The 21010-nt window shown below is 37.6% G+C and overlaps 1 protein-coding gene across 1 annotated transcript in view; it reads left to right on the forward strand.

Annotated features, from left to right (window-relative positions):
• The window catches only part of ZNF804B (zinc finger protein 804B), a 229780-nt gene extending 213250 nt beyond the window's left edge, over nucleotides 1–16530 (forward strand). Inside the window, exons 3-4 of the mRNA XM_034067063.1 lie at nucleotides 10104–10234; nucleotides 12870–16530. Coding sequence (XP_033922954.1) covers nucleotides 10104–10234; nucleotides 12870–16530 — 3792 coding nt within the window. The remainder of the gene's footprint in view (nucleotides 1–10103; nucleotides 10235–12869) is intronic.
• Nucleotides 16531–21010: the final 4480 nt, after the last annotated feature.

Consider the following 21010-nt stretch of genomic DNA (forward strand, 5'->3'; position numbering starts at 1 on the left):
GGAAAAGAATTTAATGAAAGAAAAAACATATAATCCAAATAACATTTTTTTTAAATCAGTAAAATTTACTAAGAAAATTGTCTCTGATAATCAAAGGCTAAACCAGGCTATTGCAGGAGTGAATTACCCTGGAAAAAAATGGGACATCTGCTCATCTCCTACTGTAAATAAACCACAGACTAAAACATAAACTGCTACTCCAGTAGCATGCATCAAGAAATTAAAATTAACGGATCATCCATTTGAATTTGCTGCCTCTGTGGGCCTGCCTCTTGTCAAGAATAGCATAAAAATACTTCATCCACATTATGGGTCTCTAAAAAGCTGATCTTTAATCTGTATGTTATTAGCAGTATGATAATCAACACAAGCATACAGGAAATTAAAAAAGCAAAATATTTGCATATATTTGTATAAATATCAAACTGTAACATACGCTTCTCTAAGAAATCTAGTTTCATAAAGGTGAATGAGCTTGCCAAGTGGACTGGGAGGAGGAATTCAAATGGAAAGACGTGAGAGGGACCTAGGAAATTTTAAAGAGCACTTGGCAGATGGTTTAAGAACTCAAATCCCACAACTGAAAAAGACCAAATAGGTTATAAGCAGCTAATCTCATTTAGAAGGAAAGTCAATTCTCTGTGGCTTACATTTATAATAGAGAAAGGAAAAACAGACTGTAAAGATCATAAATCAGAAGTGAAGAAATTAGAAAAAAAGTGATGGAAGTAAAAAAAGGCAAAAGGAAAGTCTGCAGTCATCAGAGGTGAGGCCAAGGAGGTTTCTGAAAGTATATTGAGGACATAAAGAATCTTCTGCTCCAAACAGAAATTAATTGCTTGCTAGCAGTGATGTAAACAGGACTGTTCAACACAGATTTCTGTTCTGTACTTGAGGTAAAGCCAGTTTATTTACTCACATCTACGTTTATGATGATGGAGAAGTAACACTCTACCAATAGGTGAGGTTATTAAACAACATCATCTAAATATTTTTGTATCAGCATATTCAGGTGACCAACTATTAACTATTAGGAAAGAGCCATAAACACTCCTGGTTACTAATGCTGACTTTTAATAGGTCTCATCACCAGAGGAAGGTGCGCTACAGGCTAGATAATGCCATGCTGAGATTTAAAAGAATAAACAAGAAAATCTGTCATTGTGACATTAGTGCCAGGGAAAATACTGGCATGACTGATACAGGACTCCAGAAAGTATTAAAGAATGATAATGTAATTAATTTTTTTGTGTGGTTTATCTAAAAAAGATCTTGTCAGAGTTAACTTGATTTTATTAATATATCTGATAAAACAGCAAATCAGAATGTCTTTGTCTTGTGTTACTGAAAAGTTATGATCAGGTGATTACAAAAGTCTTTTCTGGCCTTTTCTTATTGACAAAAACTGCAAGGAAATGTCATAAACCTCCTTTAATTTAAGCAGGCATTTTATTATAGTATTGTTGCTAGATTCCTGGTGACCTTTAACTCTCCTGCTCCAGAAGAGATAGTCTAATTTGAGCAGCTTTAAGAGAAATAATATTTTGGTTTTGACTGAATAAAAACAACATAAAAAAAACCAAAACAAAACATCACAACCCCAAAAAACCAACCCCAACAAACAAACAAAACAAAAAAACCCCAAACCAACTCAAGATTATTTTCATGGATAGCCATTGTACCCTATTAGAAAAAGAAACCTCACAATATTTTACTTCCTTGAGATTTTAAACAAGGCTTCTGCTTATAGCTTCCTTTAATAATCTTCATGCATATACTATTTTTCATTATTTGGCTTGATGATACCTTTTCATCTGAAGTGCAGTGAGTGGTACCTATAATCAACACTACATTTATCTCAAGTATGTATTAAAATTACTCTTTTTAGTGGTGAACTTGTTCTCCAGCACAGCACTTCAAAGTCACTGTATAATGGTCTGCTGGTTCAGTTTTCCTTTATGTAAAGCTATAGACATAGCACAATAGTTTGTAATAGGTTTATCATTTATGCTTTATCTCTCCCTGAGAACTACCATAGTTATGAAGTGAAAACTGATTACACCACATGTATCAAACTTAGGCTTAATTCAGATGTCTTGCATCTTTCCTCTTGTTTCAATGGGCTTAAAAAGAGTTAGATGTAGTTATGAAACATATATCTGTTAGTGCTAATTCAGCCTCCTCCCTGTTTTTTTCAGAAGTCACTCAATTTTCTGCCCTCATTTCTTTTTTTGTAAAATAATGGTAGAGATACCTTTTTCATAAGAAGTATGTCTATGGGAAGCACTCTCTATTATTATTATATCTACTATTATTTTTCTTATTCTGAAAGTCTAATGACCACATTGAAGAAAGTTTGATGCCAGACTTTGAACTCACCTGTTGAATCCTTGGATAACTCAGACTCTCATCTTTTTTCTTTCTTAAAATGTGGGTGATTTTGTATTCCACCCACTACAGTTAAAACAAAGAAAAACAAAGTGGTGCCACAAGCTTCAAAAAGATGTAGAAAAGACTTAAATATCTTTAAAATAAGATTATGAGAAGTACTGAAAATATGGAAAGGAGCCAGTCTTGCACAGGATCTGTAAAATCATTTTCTTCTCTTTAAGCTTCTTAAATTAAGGAGAAAAAGAAATAAAATGTATGAGATTTTGATTTTTATCCTCTGGCAAAGAAAGAGAGCCCAACAGCCCAATGAGCAAGGTAATATATGGATATGCAGTGAAAATACAGTCCCTGACCCAAATTTCTTATCATTCAAATGTGTTGCTTTTCATAGGCAAGTTACTACGTATTCCGAATCAGCACTAGATATGTCTGATGAAATTATACAGTGTGCAGCAAGCTTGTTGGGGCATATGACAATAAGTTTATTGGAATTTATATAAATATGGGTGGTCAGGTGGAGTGTATGCTAGATCCACGGATAGCCTTCAAACGAGACACAAAGTGTCTGTTCTGTCCTCTCTCCTATGGAAATGGCCCCCATGAAACCCATCTGTTTTAACTTTGGGGATTATAATAAGCACAAATGGATGTACTTGCATCCAGCAATTGATGAAATCAGTTTACTTAGCAGGAATACTTGCAGAACTGGTTGAACAGTAAGAAGCTCCCACGGAAAAGACACAGGTAAGCACTAGTAGGTCATGAGGCTTTCTGGCATGAAGACCCATTGCACTAGATCAGACTATCTTTCTATACAACCTTAGAGGAGTTTCAATGAAAATATGTGTAAACAAGCCCTCCAAAGAGCTACCTGTAATTTATTCTGATTGAATCTCTAATCAACACCTCATTCACTGACAGGTGGATTCTCTAGGGCATGTCTGAAAACTGACTTCTCCCCTCTCCTGCTATCATCTCATTCCCTAACCCAGTCTTACCAGCATATTTTCATTCTGTCTTCCCATTCAGTCCCACTTAGAATACTGAATCTGTTAAGACTGACTATAATATAAGCCACTGCAAAAAATTATTACTATCACACACTTCAAAGTGATCTGTAGCTATTTATATGTGAAATGTATCAGCTAGTTTTTGAGCTTCTCATCTCATGCTTAAATCCTTTATGTAACAGCCTTTCCAAATTACTTTTAGGATTTTATTTACCATAGTAAAAACAAATTCCTTCTCTGTTGTTTCCTCCCTTTCACTTAGGCAGCTAATACCATAAGCTTTAAACATGAAGTCTAATTACGTTTTCTAGTAACTAGCATTCTCATTCGATGGTTTGCAGTATGAATTAGTTTTGCAAATAATGTAATTGGTTCCAGTGTTAGGGTTACAGGCAAGGGAATGATTACTGAAATTCATATTCCTTTCTTTCCTCGTTTAACCCTTCCGTGGTGAATTTTTTTACAACTTAATTAAGGAGCTTTTCAGCAAAGTGGAAATCCATCTGTAAAGCCACTCGGGCACTCAAACGCTCACATTATTTCATGGACTTAAACTCAGAGAAGGCTCTCTAAATATGACAGGAGACATATACCCAAGAAAGCAGACGTGTCTACTACATTTTTGCCTGGGGCTGCAATGCATTACAAAATGATGGATATTTTGGAGAACGCATTGTGAATGATACTTTGGAATAAAAAATCTAAATTTAAGTGGAAAAAAATCATTTAATTCATACTATCCTGCTGTTTTCTAAATTAATGCATGGAAAAATGGCTTTTTTACCCAACCTTCTATCTATTTACATTGATGCAGTTACTGTGAATAAGAAGAATATTTTCTTTTCAGTGTTCTTGCAGCAACAGTTCTTTGCCCCAGCATCTATGTAGTTACGTTAAGAACCTCTGTTAGATCTATAGAGAGAAGGATGTTGTGGGGGGCCATGTCAAAGGCCTTAGAGAAGTCCAGATAGATGACACAGTAGCTTTTCCCTTCTCCACTGGCACAGGCACTCCATCACAGAAGGAGTAGGACCTTTCCTTGGTGAAGCCATGATGGCTTTGTCAAATCAGCACCCTGACCTCCATGTGCCTTAGCCTAGGAAGATCTGTCCCATGACCTTCCCAGGCACAGAGGTGTGGCTTATAGGTCAGTAATTCCCAAGGTCCTCCTTTTTGTCCTTTTTGAAAATGGATGCAATGTTTCCTTTTTTCCAGGGATTCACCGGACAGCCATAAGTTTTCAAATATCATGGAGAGTGTCTTGACAACTACATCAGCAAGTTCTCTCAGGACTCTCTGATGCACCTCATCAGGTCCCATAGACTTACGTATGTTCAGGTTCCTCAGGTGGTCATGAACTTGATCTTCTTTTACAGTGGGGAGAGACTTTGCTCTTTCAGTTCTTGTCTTCCAGTCCATCCATCCAAGAGCTGTGGGAAGAGAGGTTGCCAATGAAGATAGAGGCAAAAAATTTGTTGAGTTCCTCAGCTTTCTCCTTGTCCACTGTTACCAGTTTGCCAGTCTTGTTCACTGCAGGGGGTACACTTTCTTTGACCTTCATTTTCTGGCTGATATGCATGTAGAAGCATGTGTATTATTCTTTGTTTTTATTATTATTGTTATTATTCTTTGCATCCCTTTCAAGGTTAAACTCTAGGCATGCCTTGGTCATCCTGACCCCACCCCTACAAAACTGGGCAACATTCCTATAGTCTTCCAAGGATACCTATCCCTGCTTTCACTGCTTGTGCATTTCCTTCTTGCCCTTTAGTTCCACCAGTAGCTCTGGACTCAGCCACATCCGTCACCTTTCCATATTTTACACCTGGGGATGGAGAGCTCCTACGCTCTGTGGTAAGCATCCTTAAAGGTCTGTCAGCTCAATTCTGCTCCCTTGTCCCTGAGGGCAGTTTCTCAGGGGGTCCTGTTGACCGACTGCTTGAACAGCTGCAATTTTGCTTTACTAAAATTCAGGGTCCTGACTGTACTCTTCACCTTACCCATATACCTTAGGACTGTGAATTCCATCACTGTACGATCACCACTGCATGCTGCCCAGACAGCCTCCACTCTTGAAATCACTACTTAGTTCACTTGCATTGGTGACCAACAGGTCCAGTATTGTAACCCCTGTGGTATGACTGTCTGTTACCTGGCATGAGAAGTTATCCACAGTGCATTCCAGGAATCTCCTGGATTGACTACAGCTCACTGTGCCACTTTCCCAGCAGATATCAGGGTGGTTGAAGTTCCCTAGCAGAACAAGAGCCTGCAAGCATGCTGCTTCCTGTAGCTGGAGTAAGAAGGCTTCATCAGCAGGCTCCCCTTGATCGGGGGGCCACAAGGTTCCTTTTGTTGCCTTGGTCTCTAATTCTTACCCACATGCTTTCAACTTTCTTGTGGCTGTTCTTCAGAGACAGCTCTTTGCACTCTATCCATCTCTTGATACAGAGGGCAACTTCACCTTTTCCTCCTCATCTGTCCCTTTTGAACAGCCTGTAGCCATTGATAGCTGTACTTCAGTCTTGGGATTTATCCCACCAAGTTTCAGTAATGATAACTAGGTCTTAGCTTTCTAGCAACATGGCAACTTCCAGCTCCTCTTTGTTGGCCATGCTGTGTGCAATGGTGAAGAGCTACTTCGTCTGCCAGCTACGTTATCTTCTTAGAAAACCATCCCTTAATAATTGAGATAGATAGCCACTTTTAATACCCTCTGTACACAATGAAAAGAAGGAGGTGCATTTACATCTCACTTTACCTCTCTTGTTTCATACAGCTGCTATAAGAAGAGGTGATTAGGTCCCTAGAAGTGCTTATTTCTTTCCAGTGGTTGTAAAGAAAACCTAAGCAACTACTGTAAACATCTAAATTTGATCAGATGGATAGCAATCCAAAGAAAGGTTCATCTGCACAACAAGAAATAGGATCACAAGTCTGGAGAGAAAGTAATCTCATTACTGCAAATGCAGACAGCAGTGAGTATGGTAGAGATTATCGCAGGTCAGTGAAAAGAAAATATTGGCCACGATAAAATAATAAATTAAAAAAAAAAACCAAACTAAAAAAGAATAGGCACAAATTGCTAGAGTACAGGCATTTAACCACTGATATTTCATATCTAGCGAAAGTAGGTAGTGAAGATGCAGCTCTATTAACTCATTTGGCTCTCCTAGTGATTCATACCAGAGTTCAGGAGGAATAGAATAGATTCAGCAGTTTTTGAGTGGGTCTTGCACAGAGAAGCCAGCATGAGTCAGACCTGGTTGTATAAGTAAATCCTTCCATACAGTGAATATTATTTTCTTTTTTTTTAAATAGTCTTTTAATATTCTATGTGGGTGTTTCTAAAAATGAGATGGGTTACTTTTAGGTATGGCAATGTCCACATGCACATGTGCATAAAATCCAGATAAAGAATGGAACATGAGTCAAAGAAATAGAATATCACTCCATGGCAGTTATATTTGTAGCAGGTGAAGGACAGAACACAAGATTTCTATTAAATAAATCATAATTTATTACACGTGTCTGTATTTAGATGCCCAGTTAAGTACCTAATTACATGAAAAATCCAATTGCCATGTTAAGCAATATTAATTTTCAGGCACACCTGCTGAGCTTAGGGTTGTCATTCAGGTACCCGCTCAGTTGCATGCTGTTGTGCACCACCTGCAGAAAATATTTGTGCGCCTGTCAGGAGTCTGGCACAAGTTATTAGTGAAGAAAACTATGGCTTTGCAGGTTCAGCAGGCAGTCCCATGGTCTATCCAACATAGCTGACAAATTTCATTACAATTCCTAACTGCAGCTCTGGCAGTGAAGCTTTTTCTGTTCTGATGAGGTGATGTGCAGGGAGAGCCCTTTCTCTGCTCAGACTGCAGATGCATTTGATTTCCTGGACCTCATCTCCAGCTGATGAGTCCTCCGCTATGCTTTCCTACTTTTTTCTTTATTCTTTTCTCTACTACCTTGACACATGCTGTATGCCATTAGAGAGAAAAAAATACTGCTAGAACTTCTATTCTTAGTGTCAGTCCATTTGCTTTGTTGATTATCATCCTAACTGTCAAAGAAGTGAAATGGCATTATTTTGCAGTACCTACACACCATAGTACTAGCTTTCACATTGTTCTTTGTTTCCTTGACAGGTAGAAACTGTTTCTGTTTTTCCTCATGAGTGCTTTATGTGTGATACTGAACAGCTCACAGTGACAGCTAAAACATAGCAAGCGGTACTAAAGTACATTTCTCAAATGTGTTTCTTTGCCCTTTCGTCACATTGAAGATGTTAATAAGACTCAAGACTACCTATGTTTGTCTATGGAGGATAGGATCTTTAGTTCTTGAATACCTCTACAGTCTTATAAATATTATTTAAGTGACAGAAAGTGAGAGTTCATTCTGGGAAGATTATTTGATTTCATTTACAGCTTTGGCTTGAATGTATTATTTTAAAAGCTCCTTGCTTATACCAAAAAGTGACATTTTCTTACATTCATCCATTTTGCTGTAAATTGCAGGGAATGAGGTTGAGGGAATGGAGCACTACATGACTGGCCTGGAAAGGGGCAAGTAAACTGAGAGAGAGGGCATCTAAGGGACAGGAAAAAGGGACAAGACTAAAATTGTAGTGAATCAATCACTTCTTTCCAAGGAACTGAAGCCTAAGTGCTTTAAAGAGAACTTTGAGGTTTCAGAGCCCAGTGCACTGAAGCATTGTTGGAGCTGATAGAAACTTTCTGGAGAAACATACAGATTTGACTAAATATTTCTGATGAATAAGGTTAAAATTTTAAGAGGCACCAAGAGCCTGTCTTCATACAGGAGGTGCTCCAGTCTCCTGGTCATCCTCATGGCCCTCTTCTGGACTTGTTCCAACAGCTCCATGTCCTTCCTATGTCGAGGACACCAGAACTGCACACAATATTCCAAGTGAGGTCTCACAAGAGCAGAGTAGAGGGACAGGATTGCCTCCTTCGACCTGCTGGTCACGCTCCTTTTGATGCAGCCCAGGATACAGTTGGCTTTCTGGGCTGCAAGCGCACACTGAAGCTGGCTCATGTTAACTTTCTCACTGACCAACACCCCCAAGTCCTTCTCCACAGGGCTGCTCTGAATCTCTTCTCTGCCCAACCTGTAGCTGTGCCTGGGATTGCTCTGACCCAGGTGTAGGACCTTGAACTTGACATGGTTAAACTTCATGAGGTCGGCATCAGCCCACCTCACAAGCGTGTCAAGGTCCCTCTGGATGGCATTCCTTCCTTCCAGCGTATCAATAGAACCACACAGTTTCGTGCCATTGGCAAACTTGCTGAGGGTGCACTTAATCCCACTGTCCATGTCAGTGACAGAGATGTTGAACAAGACCGGTCCCAGCACTGATCCCTGAGGGACACCACTTGTTACTGGTCTCCAACCAGATATTGAGCCATTAACCAAAACTCTTTGTGTGCTGCCATCCAGCCATTTCTTTATCTACCAAGTGGTCCATCTATCAGACTGATGTCACTCCAATTTAGAGGCAAGGATGTCATGCGGGACAGTGTTGAACATTTTGCCTAAGTCCAGGTAGATGACGTCAGCTGCTCTACCCCTTTAGTCAAGTCTAGCTTGCAAAACCAGCTCTCTATACTATATGGAAAATTTAGCATTTCTTGGTGTTGATACTATAGTTCTAAATTTCATGGAGGAGCACAGGGCCAGCTCCAGATCAAGTGGCAAGTGGATGAAGAAGTGTAGTTGTTAGTCCTGGTCCTCAAACTGTCCAGTTTGGGCATCTGTCTGAAGTACATTCAGAGCTTCCTTCTGGCTTGTAAACCTGCCTTTCCCAAATACCCCAGCACTTGCGAGATGGTGAAGGGAGGAAGGCATTTCTGTCATGGAGCATGGAAGCATTGACCTGAACAGGGAATTTGTAAGATTGGACATGACCTGCTAAGTCCGAGAGATTGCAATGAACACAAAGGCAAGTTAACCCCACTTTTTTTTTTGCAGTGGATGTTTTTGACACTTTGGTTTGTGTCATCTCCTTTGCTTTTCCTTATATAATCAGCAGTGCAAACGCAGGTAATAAGAAATGTAATAAAGGGAAATAATTTTGCTCCCTTCAACAGGAATTACCTGATTTCTAGACATTCAAGGAGGTAAAAAGATATTGTGAAAATAACCATGAAAGAGTTTCCTGATCAAATGTTTCAGAGAGTAGTTTTCTCCTTTGGGAAAGAAAAAATAAAAAGAAGCCTTAGAAAGCTACAAAATCTACATAGAAACACACAAACATCCATGCTCACATGTGCAAGTATATAGACCTGTAAAATATATTATACATGTGAGCTCAGCTTTATCCCAGTATAATGCCTATGGATTTAATTCCAACTGATTGTGTTAAATGTGAAAATTTTGACTACATTAAATGAAGTTTAATTTTGTATATGTATTTGTACACAACAAAGATTTGTGTATTAATAAGAAACTGAAAAGCTATTGGTCATCATATGTATCAGCTAAATAGCAATGGCCCAATCATGTTGTTTTGTTAGGCAAACATAACATTTTCAATCTCTTCTTAGGGTAACAGCATTTTAAGTATATTTTACTCTTCATTTACCTACTAGCTTCACCAAAAGAAATATACTGAGTAAGAAGAAATGCATCTGCTGTGCACATATTTAATCCCCTCTTTTTATTCTTTTCAAACAGAGGTTGAAAGATTTAAAACAAAGGGAATTTGCTCGAAATGTGGCTTCAAAGTCATGGAAAGATGAGAAGAAACAGGAAAAAGCACTCAGGCGGCTCCACCAGCTTGCAGAGTTACGGAAGCAGTCAGAATGGCAAGTATTTTTATTTACATTATGCTTTAATGCCCTCTTTCCCCAGTCCCAGAAAAAAATTCCATGTTTTTGCTTCCACACTGTGTAATGTACTGAGATTGTGTATGCTGTAACCTGTTGTCAGCTGTCCTCAACTCCAAATGTTGCTGCTCTGTAAACCATAAAATTGAAAGCCCTGGATTAATTACTTGCTATTTTCAAATTGTGTTTTTCTCTCCTGTAGCTAGTTATTTTCTTCTCTTCTGAACTGAGTTAAGATGTTTTTATAATATCACTATTTTACCTTGCTCAAACTGACCTGAATAGACTAGTATAGCTGTTTTCTCATTTGATAGCAAGGGAACAGGAGAGGAGAAACACACTTTTTGAGCATCTGTATTTATTTTGTGAATAATTTTCACTACTTTTAGTATACTGATATTATTCTCGCATTATCTCTGTAGAGTAATGGAAGTATCATCATATGAATGAAAAACAAATAATTAACTGAGTTAAGTTTATGCAATATTGTTTGCTCTATTGATAAATATCTAGATACAGTACCATGTTTGCACTAAGAAACCTTTACATTCGAAAAATCTCCTTAGTTTAATGACGCTGATTGTTTCATTAGAATAGATTGCCACTAGACAAATTATTTATGTTATCTACAACTGTAATGAGTTAAGTAGATAATTAAACTGGCATCCTTTAAAACTCATATCAAACTTACTGTACCCTGGAAATAGTAACATTCAGAGTTTATTATACATTCATTTTAGCCTACGTAATTGCATTTGAGTAATCTGCTCAAATATAACAGTTTAGTGCTAATGTGTCACTTTAATGGTTACTACTCCATTTTCATATAAATTCACTGAAAGAAATGTAACTGCCTATTGGAAAATGCCTTTATGCCCACACACTTGAAGATGTAGTCTCAGATAGATCAATAAGGTCAGTGATAATAGAAAATGCAGGGTAAGATGGGGAGGAAAATAAAGGGGTTGTCTTTAAAAAGAGCCAGGAGTCCGTAATTCTTTACAAAGAGCCTGGAAAGACAGTGCTTGCTATTCCCCTTTGTAATGACTACTAGGTTCAGAGGTGGCTGAAAACCATGATCTTGGCAGAGGGGTAGCATTCCCAGATGCTCAGGCAAGAAAGAAATTTAGCCTTTCTAAGCAAAAGTCTACACATACATACACAATTGCTATTATCCCTGAGTACTGTGTCTCAAGTTCCAACAGAGTTTCTTACAAAAGGTTAATACAATTGGACAACGAAACTATTGTTAATCTCATGCACAGAAAAACTGAAAATACAGCTTTGTTTTCCTGTTCCAAGGAAACTTTGAAAATTATCTTTTTTCAAAGAGCCTTCTCAAAGAGATAATTTCTTCTTATGTAGAAATAGGGTTGAATTTTTATCTCCTGAAGCAAAACGTGGCAAATCCAAATATACTCTCATAAATGTATATATATTCTCATACTCCAAGTTGACCCTACTCTAGGGAGTCTTTACGTTGTTCCTACTGCTGAAGATCAATGCATCTTTACAGCATTTTAAAACATTCTAGCCTATTATAGATAGCTGTTATGCAGACTCTGGCTGTCATAATTTACTTAAACTATTTTCTAATTTTTTAATCAAATTCTTTACTGAAGCTGGTTCCAAAATTTTTTCATCTAAGTGTACAGTAGTGTACTGAATTGATAGCAAATGTAGATAATTAGTCTAATGAAATGCATGCTTAAAATATTACTTGGAATAACATTTGTATGGTAGCTGTATATGTCTTATCTCTAATTTAAAATGGCAGCAGTCATTCCAGTCTCGGTTAATTATCTATTGCAAGAAATCAATGGTTTACTATGTTTGTTAAGGCCTTCTCAGGTGGATTTTTTTTTAAAAGTACAAGGAAACAAAACCTCAGATTTAAAATCTGAGACTCTGGGAAAGAGGAAAACTGTAATTGATGGATGTAGAATACAGAAAGAGAAAATATGGCAAAGTAAGTTAAATATTGATTGATAATGAGAGCACTGAACTTGTCATTAATATTGATGGAAATCCACCAATGTCCTTTTTCCACCAATGTTTGGTAACAGTTTTAGCATACTATCTCTCTGAATACCTCACAAAAAATTATTTTGGAATAACATAAAGGTAAAATAAAAATCTACTCTTTAAAAAATCATACATACTCCACCTCCCAAGCCAGACGAATGCTTAAGTGTTTGACTCTGCAGATGCTCTAGGTAGAAAAGTCTCATTTTGAACAAAGCTAGATTTCCTTTGCAGTGGCCCCTCAAAAAACCAAGACTTACACAAGATTCTCCTTGATATAAATTCACAGTGAAGACAATATTGTTTATTCTGCATGTATATGGGCATAACTCTGAAAAAGGTTATGCATGTGCTGACTTCAAATTATATAATTTCCAGTATGAAAAACTGTGCAAAATATAAAAATATAAAAGCCCAAGCTTGGGCCTAGACTGCACATTTACTCTTTAGAAACTTTAGAAACTTAGTTTTTCCCTGAAACAGTGCAAACAACACACTTCTTTACCAGACAGGTAATGGCAAATGGGAGTTCTGTCTTAACTTGGTTAATTAATACAGCTTTCTTTATTGTTTATTCATTCTCTTACAGCATCACTGGGAGTGGATCATTGCTTAAAGCCCCCCGATTAGTCATGGAAAAGCAACAATCACCAGATAGCATTTTCCTGTGCAAGGACAGCAAGTTCACAGCCAGTTCTCAAAGAATGGCCATGAGTGAAGGACATGGTTTCTCCAGCAGCATAATAGAGAAACAGCAGCTTGTCATAAGCAGGCACCAGTCCCCTACTGAAAGACGGCATGTATGTGGGAATCAAGTCCCTCAAATGTTCCCAGACAGCACCAACACTTCTCAAAGGGCAGGAGTGTCCTTCTCATTCTCTAAAAAAGTCCCTTTGAAGCTCGAGTCCTCAGCATCAGTCTTCAGTGAGAACTCTGAAGAAGGAAATGATTGTAGTGAATCCCTCAACCATAAAACAAAGCAAGCTCTTGAGAGCTGCCTTTCTGGCACATATTCAGAGGAGGATGTGAAAGCAAGCTTGGATATAGGGTCACCTATTACACAAGACCAAATGGATTTGGATAACAGTACATCAAGTCATGTAGCTGCAAAACTTAAAATGTTAAAGGAAAATGATGAAACTAGTGATAGAGAATTAGAAGAAAAGGTCAGTGCTTACTCTTCATTTTCCAAAAGTAAAATACAGCTTTCAAATGTGGAGTTTTCTGGTTCACTTAGAGAGACAGAGCAAGAAAGCAAATTGAATGAGTCTGAGCAATTGTTAGAAACTTTCATTTCACCTTTATGCCAAGCTAGCAATTTTTGTACACAGCCAAACACCTACAAGCACAGGAATGCCCACCTGCCTGACCAGTTACCTGAGCTCCCACAACAGCCAGCACCTGAGCTGGCATGCACAAACTACATTAATGACAGTCCTGGAGTGGTAAAAAGAGAAAGATCTTTGGAAAGGTCAGAAACCACAAATGGGAATATGGAAACACTTCCAAAGGAGACCATGGCTAAAGAGGTTAAGCCCCAGGCACTGCCTTTCCTTCATGTAGTGAGCAAAGATGGCACTACTGCTCTGCAGTGGCCCACAGAATTACTTTTGTTTACAAAAACTGAGCCCTGTATTTCATATGGCTGTAATCCATTGTATTTTGATTTCAGACTCTCTTTAAATCACAGAGATGGTAAACAGCATGAAACAAACAAAGCAAGCTGTAAAGAGCACTCTATAAATAAGACTGCAGATGAAAATGAAGCCTCAGGTTTAATAAAACACACGCAAATGTCAAATGGACAAGATAATCAGTTGTTGAAACCAAAGAAGATGAAAAGTTCCCTAAATTCAAGAAAGGCCAAGCAAAAAGCTGAGTCAGACATAGGGAAAGAAATGGAAGAAAATGGTCAAAAATGCATTGCAGATTATTTGAACAAAAATATACCCAAAGTGCCTGCTTACCTTGATGTCTCACAAAAGGAATATGTGACAGAAAAAAGTCTTTATACAACACCACTGAGGAGACCTTTAAAGCATCACTTTCATTGCTGTGAAAGAAAAAAACAGAACATTAGAAATGAAAGCATTTCTTTTTCTGCTTTTATGTCTAGGATTAAAAAATCTAAAGCTGCAAAACGTCATTTAATTTATTCTGAAGCAAAATGTGAAAGCCAAAATGACTGCAGATCCATTCAAGATGTGGCCAGCTGTAGCAGTGACATAAGTGACAGCGGAAAAGACTCTAGTGGAAGTTTCCTTAGTTATAAATCCAGTTCAAACAGCAGGTATTCAGAAATTGAAGGATGTGAAGGTTATACAAGATGCTGGAGATTCCTATCTCCTCCAAAGTCCTCCTCTGACAAACATTCCAGCTATACTGACACTTCAGTTAGCAGTACAAGTAGCTGCATGAGCTACAGGAGTCCCGCATCAAACAATCACAGCAGAAATAATTCACTTTTTTGTTGTAAAGGAAAAGGCAAGACAGCTGAAAGGCACAAATGTAAACACAGAAAGCACAAATGTATTTTCACTTCTGATGATACAGACAAGGATTATCTTTGTTGTAGTAGAAGTCACAGAACTAGAAACTGTACACAGAGGAGTACAATTAAACATAAAAAATGTTCAAGACATAAAGTTTTACAACACAGAGACAGATCTAAACACAGCAGATGTAGACACCGGCATTTTGGCAAAGTGCATAGTAGAAGTAGAAGCTACCATAACTCCAAAAGTTGTTCCACCAGAGATTCCAGAAGCAGAATGTTAAGAGGTAGCAGTTCAGGATCCTTCCCTAAAGAGACTGACAACTGTGACAACAAAACAAAAGAGGATACAGGAGGTTCTAATACAGAACTGGGAAAAGCTGAAACTGCACATTATGAATCTCTGAACGAGAACAGGCAGTCAAAAAACTTTGCCACCTGCTCTTCTGAAATCCTGGCAAAAGACATATGTGGAAAAAGAAAGTCACTGACAGCCAAATTGCTTTTAGAAAGAGTGCAGTCCAAGAAAACCCAGGAACAAATGCATGACTCAGAAAGATTTTCAAACACTTGTGGGGTAGAATTAAAAGATCACTCACAAAGTCACTTTGCTCTTCAATTTTCATCATCAGTAGATGACATTGCAGTGTTACCTTTGCCAGAGAAACTGCTAAGCATAGGTGAAAATGTCATGGGGCATAATGAAATCAGTTCATTGGAAACCAGTGTGAAGAAAAACAATTTTGAAGGGTCAGAGATAACTAATGTTGCTCTTTCAACAGGCACTGATTATGATCATTGTCTTTTTAAAGACATCATTCAAATAAGAAAAGGCTATAAGAGCTCAAGCATAAAAAGGAACACAGCAATAAAGGAACAATCCAATCTCTTCATTAGTGAAGCGCAACCCTTTATACAAAGCTGTGACCCAGTACCAAATGATTTCCCTGGTGCTTTTTCCTCTAATAGATACTCTGTTGTTGCTAATTCAACAGAGACCAAAGAACTACATGATGTAAACATGGACTTGAACCAGGCAGAAGGTGGTTCACACTCTCATTGTGACAATGCTATGCAGAAGTATGGTGACACAGTAAATGACCTTGAAGTGTACAGTAAATCCACCTCACCTCCTTTAGTGCAGCAGCCTATCACCTTTTCACCAGAGGAAGTTGACAAATACAGGTTACTGCAGCTGCAAGCCCAGCAGCATGTGCAGAAACAGCTTCTAACAAAACACCTGAAAGTTTTGCCTGCACCAGGACCAGATGCCTTCTCTGCAACACCAGCAGTACCTGCCCTCCCTGTTCAGCAGCATGCCACTGTCACCACCATCCACCACACACTGCTGCAACATTTTGCTGTCTCAGCATCTATGCATCCCCACAGTGGCCATCTCTCTCTGGCACACCTTCATCCCCTCTCACAGGCACATTTTACTCCCATATCACTTTCCCCATTAGCACCAGCCCTCATTCCCACCCACCCTACTTTGCTGACAGGACACCCATTGCACTTGTTCTCCACCACCCCTCTCCACCCTTCCCCATTGACCTTCCCAACACTGTCACACGCTGCATATATCCCAGCCTTATTTACACCACATCTGAATGCAACCACACCTGTGATACATCCAAATCCCTTAGTCCAGCCATTATGCCAAGGTCAAGAGCCCCATCACTATTCATGCTCTAGCCAGACCCAACAGTTACCTACAATAAAAGAAATTTTCAGCGTTTCTAGCTATTTAAACTAGCCCAACTGATTACAGTTATGATCACAACATGGCTCCAAACCCAAAATAAAATTCTAATAAAATTAATTCTTCAGTATTCAATCACATTTGAGGGAAAATGTATTGTTTTGCTGAGAGCACAATGACAAATATTTTAAAGTCCACATTCTGGCTGACAGCATATGAATGTTGATTTTGTTCTTGTATCACTGAGAAAAAGCTGATTTAAAGCCTTTTATGATAGGAGGGCAGGGTCCAGCTAGTGTCATCCTACAGAAGGTTTGGAGAGAGATGTGAAGTCTGTGACTTTCAGTAGGAATGCAAGTGCAGCACCCAGACACAACAGGACCAAGAACACTGATGAGTGATATAAAGTAGGCCAATTTAAGGTAGAATAATCTTGACACACCTCAAATGTTTGCTTTTCTGAGTGTGTGTACACAAGTGCATAGTACCTGATCTAGTTAAGGTATTTCAGACTGAGCAAAAAAGAAGGTATCTGGGACCACAAGTCCCTGGTTCTGTCTCCTGGGCCCAAAAAACTGGGGAGCCTCTGAATGAGGGGTGCCTTGTTAACACTCGAAGAAGAGGGTCACAACAGTATCTCAAAGATACTTTGGTGATTTTATCCCTGGGATATGTTGCTTGGATAAAGGGACCGTAGTCTGGCCACAGGTACACAACAGAAAAGTTCCCTTAGTGTAGGGCACTCTGCTGGCACAAGCAGGCAGCTACTTTTCTCACTGAGTAAAGCATCCAAGAAGGCAAGGGAAAGATGGGGATGAAGCAAAGTTCTTTAGCATTGCATGGCTGTGGCTGTAGCATAGGGTATGTCAGGTGTAGGCTGCAGCAGCTCAGAGTTGCCAAGCAGCTAGGGCTGGCTTTGAACTTCAGAGGTCCTTGGCCAAGCTTGCAACACTTCTTTCCATCAAACAGAGCTCTGATGTGTGGGAGAGTCTTGCCAAAAAAATGTGTAAATATGTTTCATCCCTTTCACAAACAATATAAACAATTGGCTGGTCCTATAAAGTCATGTTGATATTCATAAAACTGCAGAAGAAAATTCTGAGCAGAAACTGGCTCTCAAGGTCAAGTCTCATAGAAAACCATGTCACAGTTCTCAGCATTTCAATGTATATTGAATCTAAACAAATATTTCAAGATAATCGCATGGCTTCCCAAACTTAACATACAAACTGAGGTTCTGATTCTGCAGTGTTTGAATGCATGTATCCAACATTCAGGGCAATGTGTGTTTGAAAGTGCTAGTAATGACTGTGTATTCAGAAATAGGTCAGGGCTTCAGCATCTCTTTGAATGGCACATTTTGACTATTTTTATAATGTTTCTAACTCAACATGGGATATTTAGCATGAAATAAAGTTTATAATTGTGGTTAGACTGCAGGCATGCTTCTCAATATAATTGGACAGTGAAGTGTCTGACAGACAGTACCTGTTTGTTTGGTTTAGAAACATTTGAAATCATTCCATTTGCAATAATGTAGTGCACAGTTAATAATGTATCTCAGAATTGAAATAAAACACATTAAAAAACTTTTGGAGGATTTTATTCCATTGTATTTGGCTATACAAAGGAACAGAAAATCTAACTGCAGCTGAGTATTAAAAATGCAACTTAGGACCAGTTCTCTAACTTAGTTTTAATCAAATTAGATTGATCCACTGCAACAAAATTGAATTGTTTTAATTTCTAAAAGCAGCTGCTTCAGCAGAAACTGGTATAGTGCCAGACTTCTCAAGAGGCTTTACAAGTTGTGACTGCTTGTTTTGTGTTTGGAAAGTTAATGTCTCTTTGGATACTTTACATTTTAGCCAACAAATGAAAGCTGTCAGGAAAAAATTTGGACACTGAGCAGAAGCAAAACATTTTTGTGTTAAAAAAGCTGATGAAACCAGCACCATCAAATATCTTTTGTTTGGATTCCCAGACGATTTATTAATTTTGCTAATAAAATGTTTTCATGCCATTTTGGAGTGACTTATCTTTAGTTTTCTCATATAATTAATTAATAATTTCTCATATAATTATATAAATAATTTTCTCATTTAAACTGTAGGGAATTTCTTTAATTGAAATTATTGCTTCAGGGCAATAATTTTTGTAAGAGGAATTTTCTTTGGGAAAGATGTTAAATATTTACACAGCTTTAAAATTCTTTCTTTCATTTTTGGCTGAAGATCTTCCCCAAATTAGATCTGCATTTACATTTTTCTATACTTCTGAAACTTTATTTTCTGAGAATCAAATACATTTTACTGAATATGACTTAACACCTTTGAAAACTAGTACTTGCTTGCTCAGGCAGAGTTCACTCACTCGGTGAATCACTTTCAAAAATTAGTTATAATTCTGTAGAAAAACTCTGAATTGGACATTTTGAAGGAGCAGGACAACCTATCCCCTAGAAGAGGTTGACTAAGCTGCACAGCCATCAACACCAGTTCAGGGCTAATACCAGCCTAAAAGATATGTTCCCAGCCCTCCAAACTTTTAAATTTATGTACCCAGTTCCATGCTTATTCAGTAAAAAAAAAAAAAAAAGCTGTTCTTCTTGTATATATGAGTTCATTTGAATCCTACATAAATACCACTGAGATAAAAAGATGGAAGAGAAGAAATGACAGTCTGATCTGATTTTTAACGTATACACACTGCTTCTTATAGGCAAACCCTATAGCAAGAAACCTGACCAACTGAAACATAACAATATCCTACTATGTAGATGTTTTATGGAATATATTTATATATGTTTCCCTTAATGTATGCACAATACAATGGGATTTGAGGAAGGAATCAAATCGTAGGTTGTCCATTCATCATGTATATACCAACAAGGCAGATCTGTTAAGGCAACTGGATAGATAATAAAGATTAAATTTAATTTTTGGAACAATGAAAATTAGGATTCTAAGAAGTATTAATGTTAAAAAAAATATGGATTAAGAAGGAGCAGAAACAGCACAATAGCAACACAGTAGTCATTGACAGCCAACAAAAAGGATGTCCGATATCATCCTGAGTACACAAGAAGGATTTTCATAGAGAAATGTAGTGAAGTTACCAGCACAGCTGAGATGATGTATTTAATTGCTGCCATATTTGTTTTTCATCAGTACTTCAAATATGCATTATTATTTTTACTAAAAGCATAATTAAGCCTTATGTGTGGAGCCGTGCTACAGTTTTGATTTTATTTAGAGTAATTTTTCAAGGAGTTACAGTATCCTGGTGGCAGTGATATATACACAACAAGTAAATAACCTGTTTTACCTTGATTGTATATTCTTGATACGCAATCCAAAAAACAGGTCACCCACACTGTAAAATTACAATAATAAAGGTTTCCTGAGTTATACAATAATAATTTTTTATTTTCTTTTTAACTGAGGCATTTCTGGAATACATGTAACATGTATATTTGTTGTGCATATTTGCATAAAAATACCATTTGACCAGATTGATTTAAAAATTGTTAAGTTTATATTTTAAACGGGATAATACTCTGGCTAGTATAATATGTAAACTAGTAATTTTGTTTTGTATTCTCTGTATAAAGTGTTTTATATTATACAGTAGCTAAGTGAATTGCACTATTGTACATGCAACACGGCTTTTTTTTTAGGTTATTCAAGGAATTCCTGGGAATGTAGTTTATTGCAATAATTTTTTTTTTCAATAAAAAGGCTTACTGGTATAAAAAGTGTCAGTCATGTATTTTTAACATAAAGCATACCAAAAGGCATTAACATAATAAAATGCAGAATGATGCAGAGATATTCTGTATTTTAATCTGCAGAACTGAGATGCATTTAATTCATCCCTGTGGCTATAATCCTGAAATTTCTTAGAGTGTTTCCTAAAGATTTTAGTATGTGTCAAAAAGTGGGTTGTTAAAATGGAACTGAAAATAAATATTCCTTAAAAAAATTATACTATCTATGTGGTTTTTGCAAGTACTTTGAATTTATCAACATCCTCCTGGATATTTTTATGCACTAGTCAGTTCAGAATTATATTTATAACTCACTTGTCATGTTCCCCAAATAATGTCTCTGAGCTACATTTCCTATTGTTTGTGTAGAATGCCCTGTGGTAAAGAAGCTAGCAGTAGGATTCAAAAATGTATTATTTATTCACTTTTGAACTATTCTTTAGTCCGTATAAGCTTCTGTTCATCTCGTATTTTCCCTTTCACTTTGTAATTTTCCAGTTTGTTTATTGTATCCTTTGCTATCTTTCATTTATATTGCAAGCTTTCTGGCACTAGTCTTTGGGCAGGTACTCAGCTTTGGAGGTTCCAGGCAGTCCCTGATGCAATACTAATAGTAACTACAAAGCTAGTTATAAGCATCAGTAGACAGTTTCAGAAGTTTCATATGTCCAGATAAGCACAAATGTAAAAACCAAGTGTCTGCATGAGGTGTGGTGTGACTGAGGTCATACTCTGTTGGGTCTATCTGCATAACTGGAAATACCT

Source organism: Melopsittacus undulatus, chromosome 1, assembly GCF_012275295.1.
Source record: "Melopsittacus undulatus isolate bMelUnd1 chromosome 1, bMelUnd1.mat.Z, whole genome shotgun sequence".
NCBI classification, from domain to species: Eukaryota; Metazoa; Chordata; class Aves; order Psittaciformes; family Psittaculidae; genus Melopsittacus; species Melopsittacus undulatus.